The following is a 17,175-nucleotide window of genomic DNA, read 5'->3' as shown; positions in this document are numbered from 1 at the left end:
TATTTATTTATAAATAACAATTATTTACATGGTATTTAATATCATTCACACAATATTATTATTAATATCACTCGTGATTTGAACATAGCCTTACTTTGTTTGAGAATTGTACGACCTCGGTATAGGGTACGGTGCTTGATCGCGCCTGTAAATTTAGCGATCGTTAAAAACGTGATAGTACTCGTTTTCTTGAGCTGCGACGTCACGGGTCTTTTGTTAGTTAATTAAACATTACAGATCGAAGATTTCAAAATACTTAAGTATTTTATGACGTCACAGATCACAGTATTCGTCGTATTCATCGTTTCTGTATTAAGACATCAATGTTGAATATCGTCACTATCATGATTCATGACATCACAGTATTCTGACGTCACTGTATTTTGACATGTGTGACGTCACTACTTCTTATGCTTGTGCAGCTGCGGCGCGGACAGCTTAACCTTGCCGGGGAAGTTTCTCGCGACGTTCTCTTCTTTGACCGCCTTAAGTAAGTCCTTCTCTCGCGGCGTCGCGGTGCGGTCGCGCAGGAACACTGCCAGGGCGGTCTTAGCGGCCTTGCCGCGCTTGCTGCCGCCCGGTGTCAGCTTCACTTTGTACCTGGACAGATATACGATGTTAGACAAATGTTATTGGCACTTGTTGTGGTGTGGTTTCTTAGTGTTCGAGGGTGTTTAGCATATTAAGTAAATACTATAAAAAGTCTTTTAGCGACTCTCTGCAAACGCGCGACCGTGTGGGTCGACAGTGCAGCGGGGGAAAAAAGGGAGGGAGAGAGTTCTTAGGCATTTTTGTGTCGTTGCGTCGCGGCTCTTGGTCCTCAGCTCCAACTCCACGTCTACTGTACACTCACTTGTAGTTGTGTAACGCGGCGTAGGGCGCGACGACAGGCACGGCGAACAGCAGCTCGTCATCCGCCAGCGGCGCGCCCGTCAGCTGACTCAGCAGCTCCGAATCCACGTCCACTGCACCCTCGGCCTGTAAACAAGAGAATGTAATTTTAGACACGTTTACACTCGTCAGTTAACCGATTCAGTGCGATGTCATTTTTGGCAATTTCACGCGCCTGGCTGCGAACAAATATTTCGTATCATCTCTGAGGCGCCTACCGCCAGGAACTTTGATATCTCCTCTCGGGCGCCACCCGCCAGGGATTGTAATTTATCGCTGTTTCGTCTGTTTCCAATTGTTTTTCTTTTAGTAGCGACCCAAAAGCGAACGTGAACGGAATTATAGTTCATTTTAAATATTTAAAAGTGATTATTTACGTGTACAAACAGAAATGGAAGGTAAGTAACTTATTTTTATCAGGTGTTGTAAACCTTTGGCTATATTGATCAATTTATTTTCGTTTTATTGTAGAACGGGATATTACATGCTAGTCATATTTAACGCCAAAAAATGTATCTACTTTTTATAGCATTTTATAAACAAATAAACGTTGTATAAGTGGTAGTTTTTGAATGAAATATCTGAATTCAACAAATCAAATCAAAAAAGGAATTGATGTACCTATTCTACGAATAATAAAAGCTGAGAAAGAGTAACGGCGTCAAAAAAAATGTTCTGCGAGCTACAAAACGAAACCAGAATACATGCATACTTTATGCAAAAAGAGACCCGAATACATGCATAATTTTGTGTAATTAACAAGTGATAATAATTATTGTAAACGGCTTTTTTTCGTAAATTTGAGCGTTAGTGTTTCATAGCTATTGTCATATTTTAGTGTGCGAAAAGGAACCAAATTCAAAACGGTTGAAGTATAGGAGTTACGTTTCCTTAGTTTTTATTATTCGAGGATTATCCAAATACATCCATTTGAATAAAGGTACATTTTGGCAGGGTAGTTCGCATTGAAAACTCTTTTACTCGACAGTGGAGTGAAAGCGGAGCACCCACAATTTTTTAGTGGGTAGACACTAAGACTACCATCTTTATGGGCGGTGAAATTTTTGGACCTCGAACTTGTTAGCCTTTCCCTTGAGATTCGACGTATAGTTTGTACTGTATATAGGTTAATACCTCAATAATATTAATCGATGGTTTTAGGATTTTCTCGAAAAAGAAAATGCATACCTGAGTCTGAGATTGAAACGTATTTTGCACCACACTCTCGCCGGGTTAATAACACCACCAACTTTAGAAATGTTTGTTTCATACCCGTGCGAAGCAGGGACGGGCTGCTAGTTAGTTATAAGAATAAATTATGTTGATGTGAGATTTTGCTGGTGTTGGCGTTATATATTTATAAAATGTTTAGGACTCCTGAAGTGTAAGTTTTTATGCAATATCCTAAAACTAACACTGTACACATAAAATACGTGACAAATAAAGCCACTTTCATTGAGGGAATACCTCTGAAAAATGTAATTTCATCATAGTTTTACAGGTAAACATTTTATCTCCTCTCGGGCGTCACCCGCCATACAGAAAAGCTACCCATGATGCCTATTGGTGACATCCGCACGGAAACGGTTAATGTATCTGTAGAAGTCTAGAGTCTCATAGCTCATAGCTAATGTTACTAACTTACTACACACTTCACGTTCCGAAACTCTAGCAGTAATGTTGATTGGCTACTTTGACGTGCTCGTTTGGGTGCAGCGGCACAATTTACATCGGAGTTGGCTTAGCACTGCTGCTCTTGCTAACAGGAGTTGCAGTGGGAATGTGTTGTAAATTAATTGCCGTATAAAAAAATAACAACATCACAACATAATGTTTTGTTGTAAGCCTCCACTTATGGGTAACGTACGCAACGGATGCATCGCACGCAACGGGATTTAGTTGGACGCTTTTGTAAGATTTTTTGACAAGGCATACTGGACGCTTAGCTATAATGATCATCTGACCTCGGGCTCCAGTTCGGGCTCGAGTTCGGCGTCGGAGTCCCCCTCGAGCAGCATGGGCGCGGGCTGCGGGATCTTCGCAGCTTTTGCCCCTTTGCTCTTCACTTTCGTCGCCTGTTTCGCCGCCTTCTTAGACTCTTTCTCCTTCGCTGGCTGTTGATAGAAAAAAAGTCGTTAAGAGGATACACCAAGGGTGAGAGAAATTGAAAATAGGTATTTGAAAATGTATTGCTGTCTCACCAATCTCAAGTCTCCCACCGCAGAGCGCGATAGAGACAACACGACAAAAGTTCTAATAAAAGAACAGAAAATCTTCGATTCGTTGTCCGCTAATTCCTTCTCTAAAACTTAACCGATTTAAGTACTTTTTTCATTAAGAATTAAAGCAAGGCTTGAGCTGTGTTCCTAGGTTTTTTTTTTGTATATTCTAGCCAGATTTGTTTTCTGAGTGTTTGAACACAGGAAAATCTGGCCATTTTTTTGGGTTTTTGGACGTTCTTATCTTTTTTAATAATAAAATTATGAAAAAAAAAAAAGAAAACATAGGGACATGCTAATAGTGGCCATAGATATTCAGGAAAAAAATCATAACTCTACCGGCATTATCCAGGGAGGAAACAGGGGACAACGTTTGTATGGAAAAACGGCGGTGTGGATTCCTCTTAAAGATGCGACTTGATATCAAAAGTACGCGCACATTAGATGAGGCTGTACCCTTATGATCCAAAATGCAACAAGTCCTTAAAGTTTATGGACGCCGGTATATAGATGACGCCCGCAACTCCGTTGCGCCAAAATTAGTTTACCTTACATTTTTCCGGGATCAAAATTATCTTATGTCCTTTACCGGGACTCGATGTATCTCTATACGAAATTTGAGTAAAATCGGTTCAGCGGTTTGACAGACACACTTTCAAAATCAAAATATTTATTTCTAAATAAGTTAACACTTAACAAAGTTAATGTTTTTAGAACGTCTACATGAAGTCTACCACGCATTTATGGCTAAGTATGGAAGTATGGATTCAACTTGATAGCTTCGATGTCGCTCTACATATTAATATGGTGCGCGTACCTCAACTATGCATGATGCCACGAAAAATGTTCAAACATATTTTTTCGTGGCAAAAATTATGTTAATTATAGTGTTTAATTATAGTAATATACGCGTCGACTTTAGAACCTCCTCCGGTTTTTTCGTTACTAGGAAATTTCCATATACAAAAAACATATAGGTGCAAAATGCGTAGCGAAGAATGGTTTAGCGAAATTATTGTAATAGTAATGTAGAATGTCACATGTGTCAGCACCGTGCGCGCCGTACGAGTATGTGTATACTATACGCAATGCGGCGCGTACGGTACGGATGGATGGGCGAGGATTCACATCATTTCATACAACTAATTCCAGGCCTGTCCCACTCGCGCGTTTGGGTATCGAACTGTCAGTACCCCTTTAAAGGGGCAGATCACAAGGGACTCACAAGCGAGCGGTGACGCGCGCGCAAATTTTTTCGTCGCATATATCTACGTACTGATTTAACCGATGTGACAGAATCGTTATTAATCTGATAAATATGAACAATTGAAAAAAGTCAAAGGAATATTTAAATAAAGTAATTTAAGACTTTAAAATACAAAAAAAGATAAAAAAAAAATACACAAACATAGCAAATAAATTAATTTGTTACAAACAAACTGCATACTACACATAAATAAACACAAATTACCATGTTTAAGTTGTAAAAAATTTCTGACCAGCTCCTACACTATAATCAAATACTTATAAAACTATTATAAAATATACGTTAGGTTACTAAAATTTGATTATTACTATAAAAAAGTGTGCTATTAGTAGCTATAGTAATTAAAAGAAGATTATTTTATTTTCTAAAAGGTGACAATCTTGATTTCGTCAGAAAGGGTGCCTCTTACGCGATAGAAAGAGAGCGCACATGTAGGCAAATATAATTTTGTAGGCACCTAGCACTGCGCGGTCGGAATTTGAACTTTATAGTATCGTAGCATGAGTTGTTATTTTTTTAAACGGGTTGCACGAGTGGGAATTCTGTTGGTACTACTAATATATATTCTGTGCTAATTCTAAAATGCGGTGCGTACGGCGCGTGGGTACTGATAAATATGCGATCACCTTAATACACTTCCTTTGTGTAAACAGCAAAATATTTAACAATATTTTGAGAAGTTTTACTACTTACCTTGAGGAACTCCATCATCATGGCCCGGTCCTCGTCGTCCTGGTGCTTGTACTTCTCCTTGATCTTCTTCATCTTCCCCCGCTGCCCGCGCTTCAGCCCGTCCTTGGGTTTCTCCTGCTGTTTCGCCGGCTTCTTCTGCGGTTTCTTACCCTTTTTCGGTAGAGTCGGGAAGTTGAACACCGATTCCTCGGCTGGAAGAAAGATTTGAGATGGATCATACATTTTGATCATGCTCAGACGCAGAGGAAAATGTCGAGGTCATATTATATTATACAGTTTTGGTGCGGCACTAAATTGACAGTTCGTTTGTAAATTTTAATACAATAAACTTGTATGGTTTAAGTTGTAACAAAACTAAGTGGTAATACTTTAGGGTGTGTATGAGTCCCCTTTATGAGTTCAATGCACTGACCTCCATTATACAAGTACGCTGGACTTTTGATTACCTTTGAAATGACAGCTATTTTTTGTGCCTATTTGAAGCGGAATCAGCGCCCTCAATGCGGGGAAAGAGAACTAAATCTGACGTAAAAATGAAGTTTGAAAGTCGCCATATTGGCACTGATAGCAGTAGTGGGAGTACTTGGAACTAATACTAGTTTCTACAACCAATAGCGATTAAGCGGCCATTTGCAAGTACGTCAGAGTAAGGTCTCTTCCCCCGCAATGGGGGCGCTGATTCCGCTTCAAATAGGCACAAAAAAGTTGGGTATCATGTGTCCAGCGTACTTTGGTTCAATGTCAAGGTAGCAGCGCTGAAAGATAAACTTTTTTTAACTTTTGTATGGGAAAATTCCTGATGCTACTTTTGTATGGGAAAATTCCTGATGCTAGGCAACGATATCAAAATACTACGTTCTAATTCTATGATGCTAGGCACTTGCCCATACAAAACACATAAAAAATTTGTTCTTTCAGCGCTGCCACTTTCACAGTAAATTCTATACCAGGAACACATACACACCCTAAAGTATTTTTCACTTAGTTTTGTTACACCCCATATATACTAAACAGGTTACAGCAATTGCTACACAACGTGGTACTGACCTGTGACGTCAGATGAGGTCCTATTTCTGGACTCAACAATCACTTCGCCCGTCCCGTGGTCGATCTGAAATAACACATGATAGTTTATATTTTGTTAGAGCAATGGTAATCGAAAGAAGACATCAAGAAAATAAAATGTGGTTCATTGTTATTTCTTACAGAACTATAGTCTGTCAAAAAAGTGAAGAAATTAAAAAGTGGCAACATCATAGTGTCATCCCTTTTTTCTTAGATTGATTTGAAAGGGATGACACTACGATGTTGCTACTTTTTAATTTCTTCACTTTTTTGACAGACTATACTTTTCTTTTTACTTACTATGAGGTAAAAACAGGCCCAAGAAAACAATTTAGATGATTTTCGTAAATAATAATCTAATGTCAGGTAAATGAAGGCGACGAAAAACCAACTCACCTTAATATGTGTATCCAGGACATCATCGTCACTGTCACTGGCCGACTCGCTCTCCTCATCTTCTTTATCTTCTTTCTCCTCTTTATCACCTTTCTCCTCTTCATCGTCTTTCTCTTCTTTATTTTCTCTCTTCTCGTTCTTGAGCTCTAGCGCGGTGATCTCTTCCGCAATGACAGGTAATAGGTCCGGGCTGTTCTCCTTGTCAGATTGTTCATCTACATACAAATGTTATACGGATATTAAGCTAGTGTAAGTTACGCCAAATTGCACTGTTTGACATTTAGATTGTAAATGCAAATGTTATAGAGTCTGTTTGATACCATATTATGAAAAAACTACTGATAAAATCTTTCATCATAGTAGTATTTTCGGATTTAGATTAAAATATTCGCTATCTATGTATCCAAAAGAAATGTTATGTTCCCGAGACATACTATATTAAGGAAGACGGGCAAAAAACTCTGATAGCCCAACAGTTACAATCTGTCTCTCGTAATTACATCATCCCTCACCGTCATCAGACACGACAATCTCCTGGTCCTCCTCAACCTCGGTCTGCTGTGACGTGACGTCGGACATCTCGTCCGCCGCGATGCAGCGTCGCTCGTCGCGGTGACGCTCGATGCAGCTGTCTTCCAGCTGTGAATACAGTATGAATAGTTAGAAACTAGCACTTTTGGCCTTTATTTTTTTTATGAAATAAGGGGGCAAAATAGCAAACGGGTCACCAGATGGAAAGCAACTTCCGTCGCCCATGGACACTCGCAGCACCAGAAGAGCTGCAGGTGCGTTGCCGGTCTTTTAAGAGGGAATAGGGTAACAGAGGAGGGTAGGGAAGGGAAAAGGATAGGGGATTGGGCCTCCGGTAAACTCACTCACTCGGCGAAACACAGCGCAAGCGCTGTTTCACGCCGGTTTTCTGTGAGCCCGTGGTATTTCTCCGGCCGAGCCGGCCCATTCGTGCCGAAGCATGGCTCTCCCACGTCAAGTTTGGTTTGGTTAGATTGCGGTAGTTGGGCATGTTATTACACTAGTGCCGAATTTATATTATTTTATCTCCGCCACCCCTTGTACGGAATCTGTCGGTCCCGTATGGACGCTGCCGCCCCCCTATAATGCTGCCGCCTCTAGGCCGCAACGTCAGCTCTCATTACACACGCTGCAGCATATTGGCTCGGTCTGTACAAACATTGGTACCACTTCGTTAGGTCGGAAAATCTCTCTTAGTTGCCACCAATCACATTCCCACAACTTTACTAGCACTTCTAACGCTCCTGCTCCATCAACTCACTCTGAAGAGGAAGCTGAAGCCGAGCTGCAGGTGGTCTGTGTGGAGGTAGTTCTTGCGGCCGCGGATCATGAAGGAGCCGGTGGTGAGGTACTCGCCCGTCGGCGCCGACTTGGACACCTGCGCGCCCCACACCCACCACGCGCGCGTCACCACCTTAGCTTCCCACGCCATACTAAAATATTAATAGTTTATAACAAACAATACAATTAAATACGATCTTATTTGCATAAAACGCATTATAAAAGACAACTCGAAGTACTATAGTCTAGTAAAGAAGTGAATTCATACGCAGATGGAGTAATTTGGCTGTGTTAAGTCAAAACCCAGCCGACAGATCATGACTAACACCTACCCGTACACCACTACACCAGTTTTTTTTATACTATATTTATTCATAAAACTCTACAATATAATATTGTTACATTTTAAATCTCGCCAAACTAATTGTTTGACGGCGAATCTTGTATGTGTCGTATCAACTAATGACATAATTTTTGAGGATCGAGGTAAGTTGAGTGGAGGAAATCTCAAAGAAACGACTGATACGGGTGTGAATTATCAAAACCCAACCAAATGACGTAGGACTGCCATCTGCCTATGAATTAATGTCTTTGATCATTTAGTATATATTTACGGATTTATTGAAATGCAAATAATACAATTTTCTCAAAAACCTGACTCAGCTACTATAACTATCACCATTAAAAACTTTCGTTTTTAAATCACCTGTGAAGTCACCGAGCCATTTAATTTTTTAAATATAATATTACGGCTAACCTGTATGCCACAGCGGCTAGGCCCGCCTCGCTAAGCGTGCGCGGCGGCGGCGGGCGGCCCGCACACTTCACCACTATAGACGCCGCGCCGCTGAGATCGGCGTGCACGTACACGTCAGATGACCGCATGTATCGCTTCACGACTAGCTCGTTCTGCTGCTGGTCGCGACCGCCTATCACCTGGGAACATCATTATTATTATGACCATCATCGCAGCATTTAGGGCGCGTCTCAGTATACTGGCCAGTAGTATGTAACCAATCAAATCTGTATATAGTACTGGGCACAACAAAGGAACTTTATAATATCATTAACACACTGTGAGCTGTAAAGCCCGATTTGGGCCTTTAAATATCGCACGCACGTACTCAATGCTAACACCCTAACTACAATAGTACGACCGTGAAGCACCTAGAATTTCGCACATCAACCTATCGCGACCTGTCCCTTTCATTTGCTCACGAACATAATATTATTATCTCTTTTATATAGTTGCGCGATATGTGTTTGAGTGAAACAGACAAGCAATGAATAGTACAGTTAACAAATTTCGACGTATTTCATGACACTTAAATAATGTATTCTTTCCACTCACCAAGAAGTTGTCGGATGATATGAACCAGTAAAACTTCTCGAACCAGTAATTTTTTCGCGCCTTGGTGATTGTGCTGATGGTCTGCGCCTCCTTCAGCGTCTGCTTGGTCTTCCGCTCCGCGCTCTTGAGCGCCTTGTCCGCGGATTCCAGAGTCTTCTGCTGCTTCTTGGCGGCGCTGCGTTTTTGGTTGTAGTATCTAAACAAGAAATAGAAAATCTTTTAAGACACTTTAAAGTAGAGTTTGTAGTGGAAATTAAAGCATGTTTCCAATTTCAAATGTATTTTTTTATGTTATTGTTTTTGGCACTAGAACTAACTGTAAATGTTTTGTTTCTTTAAAACTTTCGTATATTAAAAAACTAAAATTGGGCTAACAAATTACCTATTATTAAAATATATTATAGCGATACATGCATAAATGCAATTCCTTTTTTATGACAAGAAAAGGTTTTATTATTGTTAAAATCATTTTTAACCGACTTCTATTATATATTTTCAGCTGAGTTGTTACCTTGTAACAACTACTCTACTAGAGTCAGAGCCTTTATTATGATATTGAATAGTATACATAATATTATTCAACAATTACCTTCTCGCATTAGCATGTGCCGTTAGCGAGAGATCAACATCGACCAGCATTGGTTTGATATCGTCTTCCTCCTCATACGGGTCTCGTAGCAGCAGCGTTATGTGATTGGTGTTCAGCTTCAGCCCTTTGATGGAGGATGCTATGGGGTCGTTGTTATCCTGAGCTGTTTTCACAAGCAACTTTATATCATCCCATGACATCTAAAATATAAAAAAGTTTTTTGTTGTTGTACATTTGTATTGCATAATGCAGTAATTGATAAACATTTCGATTCTACGCAGTAGTTTTCCATGTAGTTGAAAATAAATAATTAAGACGAGCTTTAAGAAAAGCAGGTGTGTAGTTACGACCGCGACATCTTTTTCTTGAGCAAGGAATTGAGGTAGTAAATGGGGGGTATAGTTGACCCAAAACTGAATTAACCCATGATAACCGTAGTCTTTTATACCTGATTAGCTATAGCAGTAGTCACAGCCAGTCTGGCCTGTTCCACTAATTCCTCATTTCTTGAGATGAGCTCTGCTGCTTTCCTGTCTTCCAACTGCACTGACTGTAGTTCAGTTATTCTCTTCTCATGGTCTTTCTTTACATTGTGGAGTTTCTTCATTGCTTCTCTCTCCACTTGGATTGTCTGTGAGAATTATGTTAAGATTAACTTGAGCATATATGATGCAAATGAGGTATAACTTGTTATATTGAAGAAAAATAAATGTAACATAGTAAAAATTATTGTGTTTTAAATATTGTGTAATTTATTTTACAGATTCTTCAACAATATATTGACGCCATGTTAAAAATAGTATTACACAGTTTAACTTCTCGTTGAGAAGTGAGAACCACCCACAATAAGTAAGGTAAGAAAATTTACAGTAATATAAAACTACTAGCTGACCCAGCAAACATTGTTTTGCCATATAAATAATTTTTAGGATCAATATAAAAAGTAGATGAAAACCTATTCTCAGGCCTAACGAATATACTATCAGAGAAGTTGATTCCTATGCAGATCGCGGACCTCAATAATTTGGTGGCGTTAAATGAAACCTAACCAACTGATCACAGCTAACATGGAATTGACATAAGTCGACCACATGACCTAGGTCCGTCAACTGCCTAGGAATCAATGTCCTTGATACATACAAAATTTCATTAAAATCGGTTGAGCCGTTTTGGAGGAGTTTGCGCACAAATATCGTGACACGAGAATTTGATATAGATGCAGATGATGCCCGCAACTCCGTCAAGCCAACATTGGTTTATCGCGAGGGAAACGTATATTTTTATGGAATGAAAAGTATTCTATGTATTTCTCGGGACTCAAAGTATCCTTACCAAATTTCAGCAAATTTGGTTTAGCAGTTTAGGCATCAAGAGGTAATAAACAGACAGATGAACTTTCGCATTTATAAAATTACTTTCTGAATATCTTACCTTAAGGTCGATCTTCTGTCCTTCAAGAGCAGAGAAGAACTCGTCTACTGCTCTGTCAAAAGTTTCATACTCTGTGAATGGCTGCTGCTTATTTTGTAAATACAGCATGGGATGGAACTCCTGGTTTGTCAGCAAGTACGAAGCCTCTCCACCCTGAGGGTTTGGTCTTTCCTCCTTCTTCTGGATTATGTAGCCCTGAAATATTTTCAAACTATGTAAACAATTATTGTTACTAAAAAATACTAAACTGCAACATACCAATTAATGTGTCAATATAATATGCAAATATTTTGATAAATGATGTAGTCATAGAATCAAGATGTCTGTTAATGAAACCTATAAGTTTCATTAAATAGGTTATAGCCTAGGTCATAAAATGGCAATTTATTTTAATTTTTATCAGAGACATCCCAGTGACAGCGGCGGTAGACCAGTGGCCTAAGAGGTTTAAATATATATTTGCTTCAAGACTTACTGTTGACATTATACATAATATTATACCCAAATACTTATAAGAGACAGAAGCTGTACAATGTTTTGTCTTTATCTGTTGAGCAAATTTCGCAACATAATATCTAACAAGGATAAAATATGTAGAATGTAGACCTTTTTACCAAACCAACCTTTGCTATTCTACTCTTGGCCTCTTCCATTATAGCTTCAGCTTGTTTCAGGGCTGTCACCAATTTGTCTAAATCCCTCTCCAGGAAAAACCCTTTGTTGGGATCCTGAGCCACCTTCATATTCCCAGACAGACCATTCTCTAGCAGCACATGGTCTATTATTGAGGCACCATATTCTAAAAAACAAATCTTACCATAAGAATTCCATAAAGGAACACCGAAAAAGTTGTTATTAGTATTACCAAAAAAAAATGTATACCAGGGTTTTAGTGAGATAGAAAATAAATGTGAAACTACAATTTACTAAAATATTGTTAAGCAAACAAGAAAATAAATGAGTATAGAAATGAAATTATGGTAACTATATAATATACCTAAGTTAGGGTTAAGGATTTTCTTCAAATTATCCCCAGGTTTACTGTTGCCAAGTATTTCTTTCAGTGCATCATCACTTGGTGCTTCATAACTTGTCTTTGCTCTGTCCAGTGGATATTTTTCTTTTACTGCAAACCTGAAGCAATGTCACCAAATTAATAAAACTAAAAATCTTTTCTTTTCAGAACTTTAGCCTTATGTATTGCATTACTATCCTAATACAAAAAAAAAATTGAAAAAAAAACCTTATTTTATCTCCTTCCACATGTGGTCTCAGAACATTGAGAATGGTCCAGTCGCAGTCAGTCAGCACAATGTTTCCTCGGTCATACAGCTCCAGTATCACATGGTAAGCTGCTTCTCCACTCCCAAACTGCATGTCAATAATTCTGTCTATCCCTATTTGGCTCAGCTTCTCCAGACGTTTGTTTTTGAGATGTTTTCTCAGCTATAAGGAAAATTACTATTTTATATAGTGCCAATAAATGTAATTAAAAATGTTTAGATTAAATTTTATCATATTTTAAAAACAATTTGTCACATACATGACTTTAATTGGTGGAAATTACTTTTTGAATATTTAACTTAATCTTAACACAGTATATTGCATTATTCACATTTTGATTACAATAATTTATTACAGATAATTTATTGAGACACAATAATTTATTGAATGAATAAATATAATTAACCTTCATAGTGAAGCCGGATGGTGCTACATTTTTGGGCCATTCGAAATGTGTTGTGTGAAATCTGTTTCCCGACTCCAGTAGCAAGATAGACTTCTCCTCCGACCTTTGGAGCCTTATAATGTATGTTCTATTGTCTATATCATACACCTGATTCACTCTCATGCCAATCAACCTGCAAAAAAGGGATATGAAAATATATACAAATATTATTTGAAATGATGGGCTTGTGTTGAATATAACCAGGTATATCTTAGTAAAAACAATCTGAGGCTTCATAATTATTTGTTACATAGTGTGAGTAAATTTAATTAAAGTTTAGAAATAATAAAAAAGCTAAGGAACAGGTTAAAAAGTTCTATCACTATTTAGTATTGAACCATCTCACCTTTGTAACTCCGTCACCATACAAACTATATCGTAAGTATTAAAGCGTGTCTTCATCTTGAATGTTTTATAAATTATATACCAACAAATTACTTTGAATTAAATAATGGTTTCATTTTTTTGCGAAACAAACTATATTCCTGACGTGGGTATTTTGATTTTTTGACAGTGACAGATTTGTGACAAATGACAAATAGCAGCTGGCATATCCAAAAAGAATAATTATAATTTTTAAAATAATTTCCTTTTAGCTAAAAATGTTTAAAGAAGTTTTAAAAAAGGTTAAAAAAACGGCGGACCCAACGAATACTATACTCACAAGGAGGCGGACCACCAACCAACAACAATTTATAACAATGAACAAACTTTGGTTTGGAACAAATTAAGATATGAACTTTCCACTTGTCATATTTAGGAAAGCGCTTATTCCACTTGTCCTATTTAGAAAGTCCTAGCTAGGATCCTAAAAAAATTAGTCAAGTGGACACATTTAGAAAGCTAGGATCCTAGCTAGGATCCTAAATCGGAAAAAAATGTGGCTCCTGAATGACTAAATCAGTGTTGCCAGATGGTTTCAACCTTTTATCTGTAGTGGGAACTGCTAAATCTGTATTAAAGTCAATTTATATTATGTTAAGAGATTTGGAATCCATTCGTAGGTGATTTCTTAAGTCTGCTGGTTCCAAGTAGTTCAGAAAGTTCATAATTCATAATTTTAGGTGGAGCAAAAATTCTTTCAATCATCTTTTTCGCCTTTTATTTATTTTTATTTTCATTGAGCCAACAGCTAAGCCTATGGGAAGACCAATTTTTTGTTGCTTTGATAGAACTGGAGCCATTAAGAAGACGTCTGACCAAAATGACATCTGATTTAGTCACGAAATTAAGACAAGTGGAATAAGAAGCAAACTAATTAGTCTCCTATGTCCTAGCTAGGACTTCTAAATAGGACAAGTGGAATAAGCGCTTTAGTCTGTTTTTCAGAAGCTAATAATGAGGGATTTTCCTATATTTTTAATATTTTGATTGTCAAACAGTTTCCATTTTAGTAACTAGATGGCGTATGGGTAGACAACTATCGGTAATACCAGGGAATATCATAATTGCTACAAAACTGGGCAAAAGAATGTAAAACTTGATACATTTCAACTTGAAAAAGACGCAATAAGATTCCAATGAATAGGATAATAAAGATGTTTTAGCTAAAATTCACGGAAGAATTTCCCGATATTCACACCAAATGACATCACAGGAATTATACATTTTGGTTTAGACAACATCTTACCTGCACTTGTGCAAGATAACGGATATTTAATGGCTAATATTTTACCAATAATGAATATCAAAAACCCAAAAACCACAATTTGGGAAAAAATTATAAAAACCACACCAACAATAAAAAGTAGAAGAAGTTTGAAAGTGACATGCCCGCCAAAACTCTTTCAGTTGTCAAGTTTCAGTTTGACAAGTTTTTATTATGTCAGCGTGTTCCTAAACTATTACCAGTATACTGGCCTAATCGCTTAGGCCAATGATCGCTAAGGTTTAAGATATTTTTATTTATGTCACACTTGACAGTACACTGATATTTTTTGGAAACACAACCCATCTCTAGTCAGTGATGCCAACCTGCAGATAATTTCCATAAACTTATAATATACTGTCGTTTAAGTTTATGATAATTTCAGATCGGTGAGGAACCAATAGAAAATCTAGAAGTGTCTATCCTTACGCCATCTAGTTAAGATTGTTAAAATTAAAATTAAGATTTATAATGAGGGATTTTCATTTATATTTAAATGAAAATCCCTCATTATAAATCATTCAAATGCAGAAGATGTAAGTTGTAACAAATTAGAATCTTTAATTTGAAAAATCCGTCCTTAGTTTAAAGTTTTAAGCTTTGACTTTGTTTTGTGTAAAAAAAAAATAACCATAGAGTATATTTGAGTTTGACCATAGATAAAGTACTATAGTCTATAGTACCTCAATGAGTTTGACAGTTTGACTTTGAGAAATGCAATGAATATGGAAACCATCAGAACTCACCATAGACTGTCGTAAGGTTTATGATCCCCGCGTTCCAGATGACGTTAGAAACGCTCACGCTCAAGACCGTAGTTTTTCCCGTTCCATTAGCATGTGACCGTCAGCGATACAAACCCAAGTGGAACGGATTATGGATCGTTTTGAGCGTTTTGAGAAAAGTTTAAAAAAAGAACTATAATTTTTTTTATACATAGGTAGAATGAACCGAACTTGGATATTATGATCCTTTTCTTCAAGTCGTAAATAAAAGTAATTTTATTGTTTATAGTTACATTTATTTTACAAATAAAATACATAATATTATTTTTGTTTGGTTTTTAGTATTACATTTTTTTACTTAAGTAATCATATTTTAATATAGTTAAACTTTTATTATATTTGAGTTTTCACATTGAATCATATTTTAATAACAAATCCACATACTTTGAATATTGACTATAATTGTCACAATATACATATAAACGTTAGGTAACAATACCGCATAATGTTTAGTCAAGTACGAATAAATCAACAGGTATAGGAGAGATGAAAATTAGTATTAATTATTATAATATTTTATAAGAAATCATTTGACCTTTCATTTAAAACAATTTATTTTCCAATCAAAATATTTCATAAATTGTTATTTAATTTATTTAAGTAATATAAATATTATTTGTAATGAAATAACATAAAGTTTTTTTGTCTCTACTCTCTCCTGAAAACTTTCCGAACATGGCTTTAGCGATATAGTTACGTTAAAATTAAAAAAAAAACTAGAACGCCCACTTTGGCTGCGTTCCAGATGACGTTAATTTTGACCAAAACGCTCAAAACGTCCCCTTCTGCCGTTCCCTTTGGCGACCGGGGTCGTTTTGATAGCGGCTATGACGTCACTCATGACGTCATCATTTTCGCTCAAAACGACCCTTGACGAAGATGGGTCAAAGTGGCCGTTCTAGTTTTTTTTAAATTTTAACGTAACTATATCGCGAAAGCCATGTTTGGAAAGTTTTCAGGAGAGAGTAGAGACAAAAAAACTTTATATTATTTCATTACAAATAATATTTTAATTAAATAAATTAAATAACATCTCATCTCTCTTATACCTGTTGACTTACTCGTACTTGACTAAGCATTAAGCGGTATTGTTACCCAACGTTTATATGTATATTGTGACAATAGTCAATATTCAAAATATGTGGTTTTGTTATTAAAATATGATTCAATGTGAAAACTCAAATATAATAAAAGCTTAACTATATTAAAATATGATTACTTAAGTAAAAAAATGTAATACTAAAAACGAAACAAATATATTAATATGTACCTACATATTTTATTAAAATAAATGTAACTTTAAACAATAAAATTACTTTTATTTACGACTTGAAGAAAAGGATCGTAATATCCAAGTTCGGTTCAATGTACCTATGTATAAAAAAAATATACTTAGTTCTTTTTTTAAACTTTTCTCAAAACGCTCAAAACGATCCATAATCCGTTCCACTTGGGTTTGTATCACTGACGCTCACAAGCTAGTGGAACGGGAAAAACTACGGTCTTGAGCGTGAGCGTTTCTAACGTCATCTGGAACGCGGGGTTTGACTCATCTTCGTCGAGGGTCGTTTTGATCGAAAATGATGACGTCATGAGTGACGTCATAGCCGCTATCAAAACGACCCCGGTCGCCAAAGGGAACGGCAGAAGGGGACGTTTTGAGCGTTTTGGTCAAAATTAACGTCATCTGGAACGCAGCCAGTGTCGTAAGGTTTATGGAACTCACTGAGGCCGCCATTAAAAAAAAGAAGAAGAAGAAGAAACAGATGAGATCAACGATCTGTCAACATTCTGTTTTGT

At 37.1% G+C, this 17,175-nt stretch overlaps 1 protein-coding gene across 2 annotated transcripts; it reads right to left on the bottom strand.

Annotated features, from left to right (window-relative positions):
- Positions 1 to 151: 151 nt before the first annotated feature.
- LOC121726194 (nuclear export mediator factor NEMF homolog) lies at positions 152 to 13,445 on the bottom strand. Of its 2 annotated transcripts, none has more exons than XM_042113428.1 (18): positions 13,289 to 13,445; positions 12,904 to 13,075; positions 12,457 to 12,659; positions 12,211 to 12,347; positions 11,837 to 12,012; positions 11,214 to 11,408; positions 10,231 to 10,413; positions 9,783 to 9,982; positions 9,194 to 9,389; positions 8,600 to 8,778; positions 7,823 to 7,994; positions 7,044 to 7,170; positions 6,532 to 6,746; positions 6,118 to 6,181; positions 5,071 to 5,261; positions 2,856 to 3,005; positions 854 to 978; positions 152 to 600 (listed from the first exon to the last, which is right to left on the bottom strand). In XM_042113428.1, exons 1-18 carry the CDS (start codon positions 13,342 to 13,344, stop codon positions 402 to 404), a joined length of 2,940 nt encoding a protein of 979 aa, XP_041969362.1. In that variant the 5' UTR covers positions 13,345 to 13,445; the 3' UTR covers positions 152 to 401. The 2 variants fall into 2 exon arrangements, with proteins under 2 accessions (XP_041969362.1, XP_041969363.1); XM_042113429.1 differs by having other exon boundaries at positions 11,214 to 11,412; positions 11,841 to 12,012.
- Positions 13,446 to 17,175: the final 3,730 nt, after the last annotated feature.

The sequence above is a fragment of the Aricia agestis genome, chromosome 4, assembly GCF_905147365.1.
Source record: "Aricia agestis chromosome 4, ilAriAges1.1, whole genome shotgun sequence".
Classification (NCBI taxonomy): Eukaryota; Metazoa; Arthropoda; class Insecta; order Lepidoptera; family Lycaenidae; genus Aricia; species Aricia agestis.
The sequence above is the reverse complement of the archived record's forward strand: the minus strand, read 5'-3'. Positions and strand labels throughout refer to the sequence as shown.